The 19,383-nt window shown below is 32.6% G+C and overlaps 1 protein-coding gene across 6 annotated transcripts in view; it reads left to right on the top strand.

Annotated features, from left to right (window-relative positions):
- The window catches only part of PAN3 (poly(A) specific ribonuclease subunit PAN3), a 135,254-nt gene that overhangs the window by 53,330 nt on the left and 62,541 nt on the right, over nt 1-19,383 (top strand). For all 6 annotated transcript variants that reach the window (XR_010024041.1, XM_063102004.1, XM_063102001.1 and 3 more), the window contains one exon: nt 13,866-14,013. Coding sequence is in view for 5 of the 6 variants with exons in the window: in XM_063102004.1 (XP_062958074.1) it covers nt 13,866-14,013 (148 nt within the window). In the remaining variant the exon portion in view is untranslated. The remainder of the gene's footprint in view (nt 1-13,865; nt 14,014-19,383) is intronic.

Here is a 19,383-nt window from a genome sequence, read left to right as displayed (position 1 = left end):
GACTTACTTGAATTTTTTTTTTTTTAAGCTTTTTTTGAAAGGTATAAATTAATGTGTTTCTTCACATAAGAATTAGGTGTCAACTTCAATGAAAGGACGTGGGAAATGCATGATTTTGTAAACTTCTGCAGTAGTTTAGCTGGTTAAGATTTACTGAAAAGTAATATGTTAAATAAAACCGTGTTCATTTTGTCTCAGACTTTTGAAAATAGTGGGGTTATGAATCATAAATTGTAAGTATTACTGTTTTAGCTTACCCAGTGAAGTGATATAAATGAGTGAGAACAGTTGGACTGATGGATGTATTAGGGAATCCATCTGACTTCATTATCTACTTGTCAGCATCTTTTGTGGCTATTTTCTCCCCTTGTAGTCTGATTAAATGGTACTTCTTGTAAGAAGAGTTTATTTCTATGAATGCTCACATTAAAATCTCTTGGCCCACAAATTCTCCTGTAAATTCTACTTGCTTATTACTACTGGTGCTTTTAAGATCCCAGGGAGGTTTTAGAAACTCACTGGATATATTTCAGTCTTAAGTTACTTTCTGGGTTTTGGTGTTGCTTCTGGTGATTTAGAGTCTAGGCCCCAGGAAATGGGATAATTTAGGATTTTCATGGAATGTATCAGAGTTTAGTGTTCCTTGGGGAGAAAAAAATACCGTTGAGAATGAATTGCCTCGTGTGTCAGCTTTCTACCTCTACAACATTTTCATTTATACCCTTTCTTACTACTTTTCTTCCTGTTTAAGACAAATAGGTGTTCTTTTACTGTATGCTCTGATACCCATCTTTATTCCTTCTAGTAATGTATTCCTTCTTTTATTACTTTTTAATTTTAGACAGTTTTTCCCTCTACATTGATTCCTTCCCCTTAGTTTATAAAACATGTCATATTGATCAGTACATTTGGGAAACAGCAATAAAATTTGGGAAGTGATTTCTTCTTATAGTAGCTACTTTTCTACCTTTTATTGATCCCTTAATTCCCAGTATTTTCTCTTTCACCATTCTATGGAAGCTGTTTTTGATAAGGTTATCTTACTGCCAAAACTAACAGCTTTCTTCTGTAGTCGACACTAGACCATCCCCCTTTCCTTGAAACTTTTGTTCTCTTAGCTCTTAGACTGTTCTTTATTAGCCTTTTTTGAAGACCTCTTGTCTTTTGTCCTGCCCTCTAGAGCTTTCCCAAGCTCTGCTGTTGACTTCTCTTTTACTTCTCATAGTGCTCTTTGGTGATCTCACATATCTTCATTACTTCAGCTACTCCTTATTCACATTTGACTCCCACATACTTTTTTTTCCTCCTAGTCATCTGCACTTACTCTAAATATTGTATTTCTAGCTTCTTCTGAACATCTTCATCTGTATGGCATAGGACTTCAAATTCAACCTGTCTAAAATGAACATCATGTGTTTTCCTTCAAACTTGTTCTTTCATTCACACACACCTGTACATACTCACTCATTCATGACTATATGTCTTGGTTATAGTAACCACCCAGGGTCTAATCTGTGAGCTCTTCTTGACTTTTCTCTCTTCCTTTCTTGCCAGATCCTTTAGCCACTAAGATCTGTTGCTTGTGCTACTTTGAAATTGTCTTCACACTTACTCTTGAGTTATGATTTAGGTCCACCTTTGTTTGTTACTTGGACTATTGTTATTGTAGTCTGTTATTTGGGTTCCTGCTGCTGGTTTTATCTTTTAAACCATTACCTTATTATCTGATCTTGCCTCTCACCTTTGTCATCTGTTTTTGTCATTAGGAAAAAAATCCAAATCCCTTAAGAAGACATCCAAGGTGCCTCTTGATCTTGCTGTTGCTTATTGCTGCAGACCTACTGAGATACTTGCAGTACCATGCAAGTACCATGAAGAATAGTATGCTCTTCGTGCTTCCACCTTTGAACATTCTCTTTAAACATTCGCATTGTTTGTTGTACCCTTCTCTCTGTCTTGACTCAGCAAACTTGTCTTTTAGGATTCAATTCAAGTATATGGTCTTATGACCTATAAGCAGTATTAGGCATTTGCTCACATTTTCCTAGCACATACCATATTGTTCTAATGTATAGATCTTATAATCTAAGCTAACAGTATATGGCACATTGTAGATGCTTAATAATTTTTTTTTTTTTTGATACGTGGATGTTCGGAGCTCTTGGAAGTGTGGAAGGGGGTTCAGGATGCATTCTACACCTGTGAAATGCCACCCTGTGAACTTGTAGAACACAGTGTCTGTGTTTTATATGTCTTTCTTCTCCACAGTACTTAGCACAGTGCCTAGCACAGTATCTTTTATGTATTAGATATTCAAATAATTGAGTGAATGAACCTGGATTAGTGATTATCTAGCTAGATGAGTATTTGGCCTTAATGTTAGTCCTAAAATGTAATGCTTTATACATTTTCTTAAATTTTCCCTTGGCATAGTTTCATGACATAAGATATTATTGTGGAAAACATTTGAAAATCTTAATATGCCTATATGTTAAATTGTGTGATTAAATATGGCAGAATTCTTGATTAGGAATAATGCCTCTAAATAAATATCTCTACTTATTGTAGAATGTGACAAATAGGTTTTACTATTATATAGCTATGGGTAGAAGATATGCATAGGTATAGAAGATATCTTTGGCTATATAAAGTTATTCTTGCCTCTCTGGAATCCTGTGATCATCTCACTTTCCTGGACTATTCATTAATTGGCCTGAATGGATAATTTTCACTCCTTTTAGGAAAAGTAATACTGGGAATGAACAAGGAGGTATGCCCTGTGACTGTTTATGATTACTGTTATTGGAGCACTTTGACATGTAAATAACCTCGGATTCTTTTAATAGCAGACAAGCAGTTCCTCTGGTTTTGTTTTTAAATGTCTCTGTCCTCCAGATACAGATTTTCTGTTTCTATATGCATTGATTCTGCTGGTTTCATTTAAATGGTGCATATTTCATGCGAGTTTTTATAATACTACCACTCTTTTATTTAGTGATAATATGCAAATGAAAAAGGAATGCTGTGAGTGGTTTCATAATTTACAAATCTTAACAATCTTTCTTGAAACTCTTTTGTAAAAATGTAGATAACAATAGAAAAGTACAAAGAAAAAAATTATCCAGAGCCACTTCACCACCCAGAGATAACATCTCTGTTAACATTTTAGTGAACATTTTTTAGCATCCGTTTACACACGTGCAAGCACACATGCTCCCCCTGACCCCTCTCTCAGGCAAAAGTAAATCGTTTTACATAAGCATCAATTTAGTATCACTGCTGTTTTGTAGCTTAATTTTTATTTTACTTCTGCTCAACAGTGGTATGGGCCTGTTTCCATGTTAAATAAAAATATATTGATCCACGTAATTTTTAATAGCTATACTATTATGTGTACCATAATCCACATGACCAGATTCTTAAAAAAAAAAAAAGTCATAAATAGGGCTGGCTGGTTAGCTCACTTGGTTAGAGCATGGTGCTGATAACACCAAGATCAAGGGATCAGATCCCCTTACCAGCCAGCTGTCGCCCCCCAAAAAGGTCATAAATTAAAAAATGCTGTGCTAAACTTATCTTTCCCATTTGTGTCATTTTTCTCAAAGGACATCCTTGTTTTTCATTTTGATACAACTTATCAAACAGTTCTCAAGAAGGGTATACCAGCAGATTATTGGAAATACTTATAGTATTACCCATTTCTGACAAATTTTGTAAAGTATGAACTAACAAATATGTTTGGAAATTTAGGTACCTATAGCTTTAAGCTGTTATATACAGATAAATACATTATGCTGAATGCATAGAAATTTTTTCGTTTTTCTCTATCATAACATAAAGCTTATTACTAAATTGATCTTTATTTGGCAGGTTCCAACATACACATGCCACTTTCCCCTTAAGATTATTAAGTTATTAATAGGAGAACTTGTGAATCTCTTGGAAATATTAGTGATCAACTTTTTCCAACCCTCTTCACCAACTTTATCTGATTTAGAAAATTATATTTCCTCTACTTGAGTGCTTAAATCAGAAAACTCAGTTTGCTTCAGAAAATTTACAAACTGTATTACTAGACTAATTTCATGATAGTAATAGTATTTAGATGTTCCTTTCAGCTTATAAGATGAAATTTCACTGGTTTTAAAGAGGTCAGCTTCTGGATAACTCAGAAGTTGAGTATATTTTGATAATAAATTTTAAATTGACCATATTTGGATATGCTTGAAATAAGGGAAATAACAACCCATAAAATTTTTTAAAAAGTCTTGTGGAAATGTGAACTTGAAGGCTCTGGTTTCATTTGAATGGTGGCCATTTGACTTCTCCTTTCCACCCCACTCTGTTCCTCTTTATTCTGGGTTATTTATAAACATCGAAAACTAATAAAAATAGTTTTGAATACGGCTGCTCTTTATATCTCAGGTTCTCATCATTTTATGTCTTTTTAGATCATTTTAGCAAGACAAAGGAGTTCTCTAGCCCTGCCTTTCTTCTTCATTATTAGTACCCCCTCTTCTACCTTCCCAAATAATTTACTTCTCTTTGCTTTTGCCAAGACACACCCCACCCCCCCCACACACACCCACGCACACACCCCTACTTTGGGCATGAATCTTTTAAATTAGCCCCAACTGTGCTCCTTTGTCACCCCAGAGGGGAAAGAAGAACCGTGAAGATAGGAGATTGAAGTCTCTGGTTTTGGAAAAACATATATCAGGTAAAGATTAATACCAGCATTTTATCTCCTGTTTTTTATTGTCTTAAGTCAGCCAAGGACAGTGAAGACTTGACACGGTCAGTCTAATTATATAATTAGTATAATTAGTGAAGTCATCAAAGAAAAGTTTCCTTCTCTTTTTTTCTTCCCTCCTCTTCTTCTCCCTCCTTAATTTCCTCTTTTTCTGCTTGTCACTCTTATTCTTTTTTATCCTGGCTGAAAGGTGGAAGTCGAAACGGAGTTGAGAAAGATTGGAGTCAGGTCAGTTAGTTGGAGTGATGCTGCTGTTGGCCTGGACTAGAGCATTGACAGTGATATGGGTAGAAGTAGTTGAATTCAAGATATATTTAAGATGTAGAATAGAGTCCGTGACTTGGTGCTTCAGCGATATTTGCTTTATAAAAAGGATGGTTAATTGAACTGTGGCATAATTTATCTGTTTAGGAAAGAGGTGATACGTAAAGCACAACAGAACTTGAAAAGAAAAACCAACTTTATAAGAAGTAGATTGATTTGCTCATAAGTTTTTGAAAGGATAGTTGAAAAGCATCTCTCTACTAGTGGGTGTCTGAGCTAACCCAAAAGAGTTGGCCAAATTTTCTATATTGATAATTTAAGATCAAATAATTTTTTAATGTTTTAAAAACATTACCACTAGATTCATCATCTGGCCAAAATAGAAGAACAGGGAATAGACTTACCCTCTCTCCAGAAATAGCTAAAAACATGAACAAAGTATATATGAACCAATAGTTTTTAACATTTTAAATATCAGGTGACAAAAGACAGTGAGCCCTGAAAAATGGAAAACAAATGAGGTGAGCCCTGTGATTACCCAGCTTGCTGCCTTGGGAGATTTTGCAGGCCTGCTGCAGGAAGAGGGACCTCAGGTGAATCCTGGTGATGTGCCTGAATTGAGGAGATCAAACTGCAAGTCCACAGTGGCTAAGTTTGCTTTAGTTCACAAGAAAAAGTACTGAAGAGGAGAGAGCTCACACACAGAAGAGAACTCTGGAGATTTGCAAAGGGTTACCTGGAGTCTTCAGCTGAGTATTGATCAGTGAATGTGAATGAGGAGGCTACCCAAGCTGGAAAAAAGAAATTGCAGAGAAGATCACAGAAAAAAATTCTCGGAGCTCACACAAGTCCAAGAATAGTTCCTGTTCTCACTAGCCAACGTGGGAAACTTCATAATTCATGAAGCATCATGTAGGGTAGTGGGGGAGCATTTGTCTCACTAGTGGGGCCAAATTAGCCTTAGGATAAATGCTTCCCTGGTCCTTCCTAACAAAGCTTAAAAGTAAGACCTGCAAGGATCAAACTAATTTTTAAGCAGTTAACTGCAATGGAGAACAAAGGTCAAGAATATTTATAGGAATACAAAAATATCCCACACCCAACATGGTAAAAGTTACAGTATTTGTAATCCAATCAAAAATTACCAGTAGGAAAGTAAGACCCATAAAGAGAAGAGGATGTAATCAGTCAAATTACATGAAGCAGAAGTAGTATATAAGAACATCAGAACAGTTGTTATAACTGTATTCCATATGTTTTAGAAGCTGGAAGAAAGATTAAACATGTTAGTGCAGGCGTAGAACATATATTTAAAAAATCCAAAAATTTAAAAACTACAATGTCTGAAATGAAAAATATATTGAATGGGATTAGTGGCAGATTAGGCATGGCAGAAGAGAAGATAGTGAACTTGAAGGCATAGCAACAGAAAATGTCCTAAAAACCACACATAGGAAAAGTGAGCTGTGGGGTAACATCAAGCAGCCTAATGTACTTGTAATTGGAGTCCCCTGATGCGGGACAGGTGGGGTGTATGGAAAAAATATTTTAAGAAACAATGAGCAAATATTTTCCTAATTTGATTAAAACTGTGAACCCAGAGATTCAAGGAGCTCAGTGAACCATGCACTAGAAACATAAAGGAAACTACACCAGGCACATCAAAGACAGCAGCTCTAGGGAAACAAAGACCCATTTTTGAGGAACAAGGATACAGGTAACATATTCCTCATTGGAAATAAGTCAGAAAACAGTGTAGTAGTATCTTTAAAATATAGGAAGAAAAATAATGTCAACCTAGAATTCTGCACTTGGAAAAAATATCCTGAATGAGTCAATACTGGCCGGCTGCAAAAAAAAAAAAAAAAAGCAGTCAAACAAGTGCATGTGAAAACTGGTGAAATTTAAATTAGGTGTGTAGTTTAGTTAAAATTATTGCACCAGTGTTAATTTCATCGTTTTAAAAATGTACTATCATTATGTAAGATGTTATTTTTGGTGAAAGATTGTGAAAGATACTTTTTGTGAATACTAAATTATTTCAAAATAAAAAAAAATTTTAAAAGCATAATAAAGACTTTTTAAACACACAGAAGTTGAAAGAATTCATCACTGGCAGATATATGCTTTAATTAAAGGAAGTACTTTAGGCAGAAGGAAAATGATACCTTGTGGAAATCTGGACATGCACAAAGGAGTGACCACCACCAGAAACAGTAACTACATGAGTGAATATAAGAAATGTTTTCCCTTATAATTTAACTCTGTTTGAAAGATAATTGATTGTTCAAAACAAAAATAGTAACAGTGGGTTTAAAGGGTTTATGACATATATAGAAAAATACGACAATAGCAAAAAGTCCAAGAAGGGAGAAATGGAAACACAACATTGTAAGCTTCTTATACTGTATTTGAAGTAATAATAAGGCTGGATGATCAGTGTTATGGATGGAATTGTGCCCTATGCCCTAATGTGACTGTATTTGGAGAGGGGGCTTTCAAAGAGGTAATTAAGGTTATATGAGGTCGTAAGAGTGGGTCCCTAATCTAATATGACTTTGTCCTTATAAGAAGAGGAAGAAGTGCCTGGTATGCCAGGACACAGAGAAAAGGTCACATGGGGAGAAGGCAGCCATCTACAAGCCAAGGAGAGAGGCCTCAGGAGAAACCAATTCCGCTGGCACCTTGATCTTGTACTCCCAGTCTCTAAAACTGTAAGAAAATTAATTTCTGTTGTTTAAGGTGCCTGATGTATGGTATTTTGTTATGGCAGCTCCAGCGGACTAAGACAGTTGATGGTAAGTTAAAGATACATACTTTAAAACAGACAGAGTTACAGCTAATAAGTCAAGAGAGGAGATAAACTGAAATCATGAAAATATTCAGTTAATCCCAAAGAAGACAAAAAAAAAAAAAAAAAAAAGGACAAAGGACATCAGATGGAACAAATAGAAAAGAAATAGATGATAAATTTAAACCCAGTCATGTCAGTAATCACATTAAATGTAAGTACTACAAATATCACAATAAAAGGCACAGATTTTCAGGTTGGATTAAAAACATGCAAGATTCAACTGTATGAAGCTGACAAGAAACCTACTTTAAAGAAAATGACAAAAATAGGTTAAAAGTTGTGCTAGTCAAAAGAAAACTGGAATGGCAACGTTCATATTGGACAAAGTAGATTTCAGAGCACAAAATATTACCAGGTATAAAGAGGGTCATCTGATAAAGGGGACGGTTCGTCAAGAGGATTGATATACCATTTTTAAATGTTTAAGCTCCCAGTAATAGAGCTTTAAAATGTATGAAATAGGCAACAATAGCGATTTTAACACTCCTCTTTCAGTAACAGAAGGTGACAGGAAATCAGTAAGGAGATAGGAGACTTGAACAACTCTAACAACCAGCTTGTCCTAATTGACATTTGTAGAACTCTCTGCCCAACAATAGCCAAATACATAATCTTTTCAGGTGCACATGGAACATTGACCAAGACAGACCAGTTCTGGGTCATGAAACAAGTCTCCATAAGTTTAAAAGGATTCAAGTCATACAAAATATATTCTCTGACCACATGGAATTAAATTAAAAATCAATAGCAGAAAGATCTTTGGAGAATCTTCAGGTATTTGGAATAAGACACATCTGAATTACTCAGGGGTCAAAGAAGAAATAGAAAGGGAAATTAGAAAGTTTTTTGAACTGAATGAAAATGAAAATGTAAGGAGATATAGGGTGCTACTAAAGCAGTAATCACGGGGAATTTTATAGTACTAAATTCCTATATTAAAAAAGAGGAAAGGTTCCCAAATCAATGATCTTGGTTTCAACCTTAAGAACTAGAAAGAGAAAAGCAAGTTAAACCCAAGCAAAGCAAATAATTAAGAACAGAGTAGAAGTCTGTAAAATAGAAAACAAAAACAATATAGAAAAATTTATGAAACCAAAAGCTGGTTCTTTGAGAAGATTCATAGAATTGGTAAATAGCTAGCCAGCTAGATTAGGAAAAAAAGATAAAAGACAGAAATTACCAATATCCAGAAAGAATATCCAGATAGATTCCACAGATATTATTAAGATACTAAGAGAATATTATGAACTACTACATGGCAATAAATTTGGCAAGAGTTGAAATGGATCAGATCTTTGAAAGACACGAACAACCCAAGTTCACTCAAGAAGTAATAGTTCACGTGATTAGCTCTACATCTATTACAGAAATTGAATTTATAATTAAAAACCTTCCCACAAGAAGGCCCAGATAGCTTCACTGGTGAATTCTACCAAATATTTAAGGAAGAAATAGTGCAAATTCTACAAATGGAGAATAAAGAGACATATTATAGACGGGGAGAAAATATTTGTAAATCATGTGTCTGGCAAAAGATTTCTATCCAGAATATATGAAGAACTCTAAAAATTACATAATAGAAAACAAGACCAAAAAAACCAATAAAATGGTCAAAAAATGTGCATAGACACTTTACTGAAGAAGATACAGAATGGCAAATAAGTCCTTTGGGAAATGCAAATTTAAACCATGATGAGATATTAGAATGTCCAAAATGAAAAAGATTAACCAGAGCAAGTATTCCTGACAACACAAAGCAGCTTACTCTGTTATACAGTGCTGGGGGACATAGTAAAATAGTACAACTACTTTGGAGAACAGTTTACCAATTTTTTTAAAGGTTCTCATATATACACATACATATACCATTCACTGCTAGGTTTTTGACCAAGAGTAATGAAGCATGTACATATAAAGACTTGTACATGAATGTTCATAGTAGCTTTATTTGTAATAGCCAAAAACTGGAAACAATCTAATTGTCCAACAGATGAAAGGATAAACAAATTGTGGTATACTGACATTATTGAATATTAAGCAGTACAAATGAAATATTGGTAGATGTAATGACATGGATGAATCTTGAAGCTGAGCCAAAGAAGCCAGTCAAAACAATACATACAGATGAATATATGATTCATTTATATAAAGTTCTAGAAAATGCAGACTAATCTATAGTGACAGAAAGCTGGTCACTGGAGGGGGTGGGGTGGGAGGGAGCTGAGAAGGGTGGAGAGGAGGAAGTATTTAAAAGAGGCCTGTGGAGACTTAGCAGATGGATATGTTCATTATCTTGATTTGGTTAATGGTTTCATGGTTGTATACTTATGTCAAGAGCTATCAAAATACATTTTAAATATGTGCAGTTTATTATATGCCAATTATATCTAAATAAAGCTGTTAAGAAGTCACCAGGTCGTGTTTCACTCAGAGTAGAAAGATTAATACTGTCAATTTATAAAGCCATTAAATAAAGCAGAGAAAGCAAGCTGAATTCTCTGTAAGGAGCTGTACCACAGAATGTATTTTATGATTTTATGAGTTTGCTGTGTGATTTAGAAAACCCTGACCAATATTCATGAGTATTAGTAGTTTCTCAGTCATTCATTTCATCATTGTAAGACAACTTTTTATAGACCTCTTTTTATGTATTTGCAATGAAATATTATATAATACCTTGTGTCCTGTTTCAATTCAATGTAATAAACCTCTTCCTGTCTTTCTACCTAATTTTTAAAGATTTTGATAGCTGCACTTTTATCTTGTTGCACTGTTTATTAAATTAGTTTCTCAATTTATGGTTATCTTATTGTAGTCTTATATTCTATTTTTAGTGTAGTACACCAAAGTATTAAAAACTGAATTTTACTTTAAAAATAACAGTTTCCATGGAATAATATGGTAGTAGAAAAGCATGAAATTGTATTAAACCTGAGTTAAAAACTTCATCTGAAAATTATTTGTAAAGGCCTTTATTGGTCATTTGTAGATAGGAAATGATCAGTTGGGTGGCATATCTGAATTGAAACATTATCATATCATTTAAGATATAGTGATAATTACAACAACACTTTTTAAGCTAAAGGTCAGGACTCTTGATTCAGTATATTTGTGTTCACAGGTAAGGGTCATATCCAAATGTCACAGGATGGTGTCATTTTGGAGAACTCACTATATAAGAAGCATTTTTTTTTTTTTGGTACAAAACTCCAGGGTAAATTTTAAGTGTATGAGAACTTAAAACTATATTTATTGATAAAATCTCACAAAGTGAATGTCTATTATTTGACCTGAATAAATGTCAATTTTTTTTAGACGTACATTTAGAGCTGTTTAAGATATTAATACAAATTAGGATTTAAATTTGAGAGTAAAAATTATTGCTTATCTGTATATTTTGTAAAAAAAAAAAAATTATTATTATAGCGACATATCTAAGTAGTTAGGAAGGGATTGTTTAAATCATAGGGTAGGATGGTAAAACTTTGATTTTTCTTACTGTTTACTTTGATTTTTTCTCACAATTTATTTCATATTTCTTAGTGTTGTTCAAGTCAGACAAATAATTTGTATAATTCATGTCCTTGAGTCTTCTTCCTAGTTAAAACATTTGTCTCCTAAACCTAAAAGAAATAGTTTATTTTCTAACAGATATTTAATTTTAATGTGGTATTAGTTTTTGTTACCAGTTTTGTTTTATCTTTCAGAAAAGTATTATTCTGAACATGTTAAATGTGTATGTTTGTGCTATTTTTCTAATAGTTTTTATAGTTTTATAGCTTTTGTAAAACTCTTAAACCAGTAATGTTAAAGAAATTTTAAGAATGCATCTTTTTTTATTGCAATTATTTAGAAGAGTTTTGTCATGAAAAAGTATACTAGATTAGGTCTTATTTTCTGATTATTACTTTAAACATATACGATAGTTCTCTGATCTGGCTACAGTTATCTATTAATAGTTCTCTACTCTCTTATTACTAGACTTGAGGTTTTTTTCTTTGTACCTAAATCCCATATACTTCTTTTTTCTACCAGGTAAATTCTTTTATTTTTTTCTCTAATCTCAAGTGCTCACATCTGAATAAAACAAACTCCCAAACCACCCACTCAAGAGATATTAAATTAGGAAAGGAGGGAGGATTTTAGACCTTTCTTTTTATTTCTTAATTTAAGTTCACTGTTGGGTAGGTTTTTGGCCATCTGCAGTTACTGACTCTCTAGAAGTTGCAGTTTAGTGTGTAAATTTTAATAGTTATGTTAATTTTAATAACTTCTATTGTAATAAATTTGGAGGACCTTTATCATTTGTTATCAAGATGTGTAATTTTTTTTAGGAGGTAAAATGGACTTTTCCCTCCTTTTTCTTCTTTTAGGGTAACTTAAAAATAGGCTTTTAAAGTAATTAAGAATAGATTTAAATTAGAGAAACTCAGCTTTGAAATCATAGTCTGTTATTCACTGTAATTGTAAGATATATGTGAAATTGAAACTGGGTAATACCTGTTTCAGGAATATTCTAAAATGTTCGTATGTGCATATAATTTTCCATGTTTAATTTTGCTCTTTCCTAGTAAAATTGTAATCTGAGGTCCCCATCTCTCCAAGGCAGTTTGGATTCTTTTACCAAGATATATGATGGCTTTTTATCTTGACCCTCATCTTCTAAGATAGATTTAGGGTTAACTGGCTCTGACATATATGTCATGTTAGTAGCCATTTGGTCCCTTATACTTAGGAAGTGCTACATCAGTAAAATGCAGTGGTTTGTTTTCTGTTCCAGAAATTAAGGAATTGGCCATCTATTTAAAGAATATGCCACTGTTTTAGAAAACTTCAGAATTTGAAAAGTTTTTAAAAATACATTTAAGTGATAAAAGAGGATTTTTTTCTTTTTGGAAAATGCATTTTGGCTCAGCACTGATTGATCTTTTTCAGAATTTTATGTCTTAGATGTGGAAGTAAATGAGGCTAATTCTGTATTTCTAATATATTTTAATTAAACACAGATTTCTTCTATATTTTATCACTTTGTATTCAATTTTAGCTTGCTCCTAGCTGGTAACATCATCTGTTTTAGAATTTACTATTAGCTTAGCATGTTGACTTGTTACCTTCTAAACTTAGAATTTTGAACTTTAAGTTGGCAGTTTAAAGTATCATTTATATCAGATAGAGAAGTTGTTCTTGTGTTGAATAATAATTAGTCCATTTAAAAAATTTTATGCCTCCTGTGGAAATTCAACACAGACAAAATATGGACTTTTTATGAATTTGATATACAGTCTGTTAATGTTCTAGTAGTCTTAAAGTCAAAAGTACCATACCATTTGAATATATAAAAGTTGTAGTATAGTATCACTTTGAAAAAAATTTTTTCCTATGTGCTCTCATAGTAAAATATTTTTAATATAATAAATCACATGTGATAGTGCATAGGCATTGGGGTCTCTGTTTATTTTGTATTATATTTTGATTCCTTTCATGTTTGCCTTGTTTTTAAGTGGGGTGTTTTTTTTGGTCTTTGTTGCTTAAATAAATGGCACCATATTGTTGGGGAAATGTCTTAGTGCTGACAAAAAGGAAGGAAGTGAATAATTTTAGAAAAAAGGCAGTGGATGTTTTTCTTGGTAGAATTGGTTTAAAGATATTAAATTTGAAACTTGTTGCTCAGTTTTGAGGTAGTCCCAACCTCCCAGTTCTCTAAAACGTGTTAGGATAGTTTGGTAATGATGCATGCTTGACAATAAAGGCAAATTTTACATGTTACTGGGGTTAAATTATGTAAACAAAATGATTAAAACCCTCAAATTTGATTATCAAATTTCCTTTAAGAAATTATATTACACATTAAAATATGGAAACTAAAACACTTGTAAATTCTTTCAATAAACTATTTTACTCAGTAAATAAAGCACTGTGGAATAATGCCTAGTAGATTAAATGTCTTTTTGGGGCTTAAAGTATGTTAACTTACTATATTTGATTTTTAAATAGACACCAAATCCCACCGCAAGCGAGTTTATTCCTAAAGGAGGATCAACCTCCAGGCTGAGTAACCTGTCCCAGTCAAACACGTCTGCCTTCTCTCAAGTTTTCTCCCACCCATCCATGGGAAGCCCTGCTGCTGCTGGATTAGCACCAGGTAAGTTGAGTAACTGTTTCCAGTGAGTTCCAGATGTCAAATCTGTAAGCACCATTTACTGTTAATTTATCAGAACTGAAATTGTATACTTGAATGATTCACATATGAACTCATTATGAGTTTTATGTTCTGGTTTTTGGTATCATAAACCAAACATGTAGTTGAGAATTTTAAAAGTTAAATATGAATGGACTTATATTTAAGGATTTTTAAAAGCACAAATAAATTTAAAGGAGGAATGGTTATTTAGAAAAAAACAATCACCCTTGACCTTGGTATTTCCCCATTTTTAAAAAGTCAGTGATAATGCTATTTCACTGAAAAACTTTGGTTAAGGCATCAGAAATACAGAGAATGTTGACATGTCTATATGCCTCAAAGTCCTCCTTTTGTACTAAATTTCTAAAGAATAATTTATCCTATAGCAGTCTAAATACTTCTGTATATGTATTATCATTTAGATGTTTGATTATAAATGATATAGTAGTAAGTTAAGATTGAATAAAGTATTATGAACAATAGTAGGAAAGAAATATACTGTATTAGGAACCATTGAAGTAGAGAAAAATTCCTTCTGAATCATTTTCTTCCATGTATACCCATAATGACAGAAAAATTTCAGCAACTGTGCTTATACTCCAGGAGTCCTGAGGAGTAGTTCAGAGTGACACTTTAAGAGACCTATGATTCTTTGAAGTCTTCTCTTTTATCTTAAAGATTCATGCAAACTTGGCATCTGCTTCATAAGAAACATGCCTTTTCATATAGAAAATATTATAAATTTCATAATTAACATCACGCATCCTTCCCTGCTGTGTATCTTGATTTGGAAATCATATTGAATTCATAGTAAGTGCCGAGCAGGTTGTTACCTTATGTCTGATAAATATTTGAACTGCACACACACTATATGTTTCTAGAACCTGTCCTGGAAAATCATCACTTGGTCTTGGACATTTCAAAAAATAGAAGCAAAATGAAATATACACACACAAAACAAAGCCAAAAAATCTGTCTATATTAGCCTGGAACTAGTACGGCCTCCAGGGTTTAATCTAATATGTAAGATAAATCATTGGTTTTGATAGTTACATCTAAACCCAGGGACCTTTTGGGGAAGAATGGGAGGATAAAGGTAGCACTATGGAACAGAGCATTTGTTTTAGCATGTAAAGTGCCACGAGTACTTAGAGCTTGAATAACCTTATATTGCCATGGATTTTATCAGTGCCTCCTTTCCCCAGCATTTTCTACTCTCTTGCTCCCCTACTTATGCCTCCCTCACCATCTCCTCTCCTTCCACTTGTCTCTTTACCATTTCTTCTACTTTGGCTCGTTTCAGGTTCAGATAAATTTGTAAACATTTTCCCTTCCTTCCCAGAGAGCAGTGTCAGAATTGAATATTCCTGGTAGCCTAAAAGTTTTACTTGTAAGTAATATGCTACTGTGGTTTTTCTCCCATTGAGGTGTGTTCACCTCAACAGTTTACATCAGCTAAATACATCTAAAATTTTTTAGAGAAACGTTGTCCAGATTTCTGACCAGTGTCGTAATTTACCTTTTAATTGATACATTGTAATTATACATACTTATGGAGTACAGTCTGATATTTTGATATTAATTTACCTTTATATGTCTGTTTATAAAGCACCCACAATAATGGGATCCGTATGCCAGTCAGAAAACTTTGGCTTTCTTAATTAAGTGCCAATTTATTTTGACCTACAATGTATCTTTCCTTATATCAAAAGTAAATATTTTGTTCACATGCTTGATCAGACTAATTCAGGCTTGCCATTAAAGAAAAAAAAAGCCTTTTTAAGTATCAGAGGAGTTAAAAATGTTAAAGGGTTTTTTAGATCTTAGAAACATTTAGTTTTTAGAAAATCTATTAATACTTGCAGTATTTGTTTAAGCTTTTCAACAGGTATTAACTTATTTGTAGGTGGATGTTTCAGTGGTTCCAATTGGGCATCACAATTTAAATTTAGGGTGAAATTATATTAGCTGATAAGTTATTTATTCCATATAGCCCTTACATTAAAATGGTCATTTTACTTCCTGTTAATGATGAAAATACTCCCTCTTAGGAAACAGTGGAAATAGGTCAATATATCACATTAAATGTATTCCTGAGTTCTTTATAATTATTATTTCATAAATGTTCTTCATTCAGCTCACTATCAGCTAAGTTAAAATATTTTCCAGAAATATTGGAATGATAAATGGTTTTACATTTATTATTTCTTTGTATTTTTTCCTTTTAGTTAATGGCTTAACACTCTCTGAAGATGAGTAAAGGAAAAAAAAATTAAGTCTGTCTTACTTTCAGAAAACCATTTTATCCCTTCATCATCTTCATCATTTCTTACTCACAAATGTTATTTTTTTCATAGCCTGAAAAAGGTTCTTGACATCTCTTCTTTAAGTTTATGAAATAAAGTTGCAGAGTTTATTTACCTACCTTGGTTGTGATTTAATTTATCTTTAATAGTTCTTGTCTACTATAGGTGTAACCCATTGATAATCTTCAGTTATAGGTTTTTACTTTTCTCCCTTTTTGTTTTTTTCAGTTTCTGTCTCAAAAACAATTGCCCTTGAAAGTATATTGGATTACTGTTTTTCTAAAAAATAAGAAACTTTAAATTTAAATACTTTGGCACTATGTAAACTAGAGTAATGTCATTATATGTGGAAAACTTTATATCTAAATGTATTTTTTGACCACAAATGTAAAAATATTTGAGCAAAGTTCAGTAGACATTAAGATTTTGGGTTTTCTCAAATTGTAAGGAGCAAAAGCATAATGCCTGGCACAAAGTAGGCCCTGAGTGAATCAATTTCTTTGTTAAAATTTGTTTTGTTCACGTAAAAAAAAATTTTTTTTTAAATTTTATTAGTTTCAGTGAAAGAAGTAAAACTTTATGCAAAAGTTATTTGAATTTATTCATAACTAATTAGATTTAAAAGGCATTAAAATTGTTAAAAATATGTGGCATGTTGTTTCCATTGATTTGTATACACACCTATTTTATTCTGTTTTAATTTAAGAAATTAAAGCTCGGTAGACTAAGTTGTTTTATGCACATTTAAGCTCTGAACAATAGCTAAATTTCTGAGTTTCTTTTGTGAAGGTAGTTTTAAGAATATTTAAGATATGGTACTAACTTGGGCTTCATTGTCTTTGAGAAGAACCCCTATGATTGTATCCATATTTTTTATTTGTAAATATGCGTTTTTCTTTGGTCACATCTTTTATTATCTTCTCAGAGGTTCAAAGCCTTCCAAAAGTTAAGAGCCACTGGTTTAACACACCCTTAGCAAAATTAATTTCCAGAGTGTTACAGTGAGAATACTTTTAGGTAATGTATAAAGATGCATTCTTCTAGTAGCTCTTGCTTAGGCAAAGATTTTTTGAATAAATCTTTAGAAATGAAATTGTGACTGCGCTAAGTATATGAAATGATAGTTTATGCTTAATTTTTTGTGCTGTGGAAAATAAATTTATTATGAGAACTAATTGCTGAAGGTTCTTTTTCATCAGAATTTTTCCTAAGAGTATTTTGATTTGATAATAGAGTTAGTAAACTAAGTCTTAGTGTTCTTTCAGTTTAATTACCTCAGCATTAACAAATTCGCAGTAGCACCAGTATGTTTGAAAGTGATTTTAAGAGAGGTAGCAACAGGAGCAGCATACATTTCTAGGTAGACTTCTATTACATTACCTGGTGGTTTAATGCACAATTTTAACTCAGGAATTGAGCATCTGTTATTCTGCTTAATTGTATGTGGATACTTGGGAGCAACAGAGGCGAGTTCTTGAATTTGAAAATGTCATCATTGATTTATAAGTGAAAAAAAGAGCCATAGTGACTTTCAGCATTTTCAATTATTCATTTCTTCAAGATGAGGATTGTGCACGTTTTTGGACCATTAGATATATTTTATTATAAATTATTATGGAAAATCTTGTATGATTGATTTGGGAGAAGCATCTAGTGTACTAAGCTTAGCATTATTAAATAATTGTATTCATTTATTACCAATTTTATTGTAGGGTTTTGGAAAAACAAGTCTAAAAAAGTATCTATGTTCTTAAGTTCAGCTTTTTGTTATTTCTTATATATTCCTGAGGGTGTTGGTGCCAAACTGATGGGTAAAATTGACTAATTTACTTTTAGCTTGGGAAAGGTGTGGGGGAAGGGTGTGGGTACGGCATATTTATTCACGATTCTTGTTCAGAAATGTTAAAAACTTTTCATAAATGTTGTAGACTATTTAAAAAATAGATTTATTTATTCTTGTAATGTTGAAGAATTTGGGTAAGAAGATCCCTTTTAGTTTTAAAGTTCCATGCTAAAAAATAATAAAATTCTGCAGTTCATTAGCTTTGTAGCATTTTACATGATAGGTGAGGAAATGGAGGCCTAATTCATTTAAATTGCAGAGTAGTTGGCTTAGGCAATAATCTGATATTGGTCATCAATCTAGGTAGAGTTTTGGGGTTTACATAGTCCACTCTTGTACCAGTCTAGACGTGGCATTCCTGACAGATTGTCATCTAGCTTCTGTTTAGTCACTTACCAGTAATAAGAAATTTATTAGCTAACCAAGGCAACCCAGTGTACTTAAACAGTTTGAATAAAAAAGAAAATTATGTCTTATGCTGAACTAAACTCGGTCTTGTCTATCTTCTATCACTTGTCCTTGTTCTTTCCCTTTTTATTGAATGGATTATTAATCGCAATCTTTTCTACATGATAGCCCTTTCAGTTATTTTCTTTTTTTTGACTAGTTCTGTGTATAGATGTGTCCATATAACTGATTTGTTTGTAAGACTGAAACACAAGAGGGAGTAGGACAAACTGGGGAAAAAATTGTTAAAATTAACATATTGTATAGATCAAAAATTGTGAACTCTTGTAAGTCATAAGGACTGGAACAATAGTGTGGGTAAAATTAAATCCACAGATATTTCTACCTACTGTATTACTTACTATTCTGATATCCAGCTAAGGAGTGTACCATTGAGAAAATAGGAAATTCTACCAATAGGGTAAATCTATGGTCTTGCAGATGGTGAATATCTAAGGTCATATTAAGTCACTTACGGCACAAAAACCCTATAAGCTATTGCTTTAGGTCATTTTGTATTTAAGTGTTATAATTATTGAAAATAAAAATTATAAAAATATTTATGTAGTTCTTAAACATCGCCATGTTTAATAGGACATAATTCTAAATGTTTTTTTCTTATGATTATTTTTCAAAAGTCTACTGTTAAATGGATTCTGTGGGATAGACAAATTTCTACCACAAATTTATTTTGATATTTCAGTCTTAGCTGATTTCTCTGAATTATTTTTTCAC

The sequence above is a fragment of the Cynocephalus volans genome, chromosome 7, assembly GCF_027409185.1.
Source record: "Cynocephalus volans isolate mCynVol1 chromosome 7, mCynVol1.pri, whole genome shotgun sequence".
Classification (NCBI taxonomy): Eukaryota; Metazoa; Chordata; class Mammalia; order Dermoptera; family Cynocephalidae; genus Cynocephalus; species Cynocephalus volans.
This window is presented reverse-complemented; position numbering and strand designations above follow the sequence as displayed.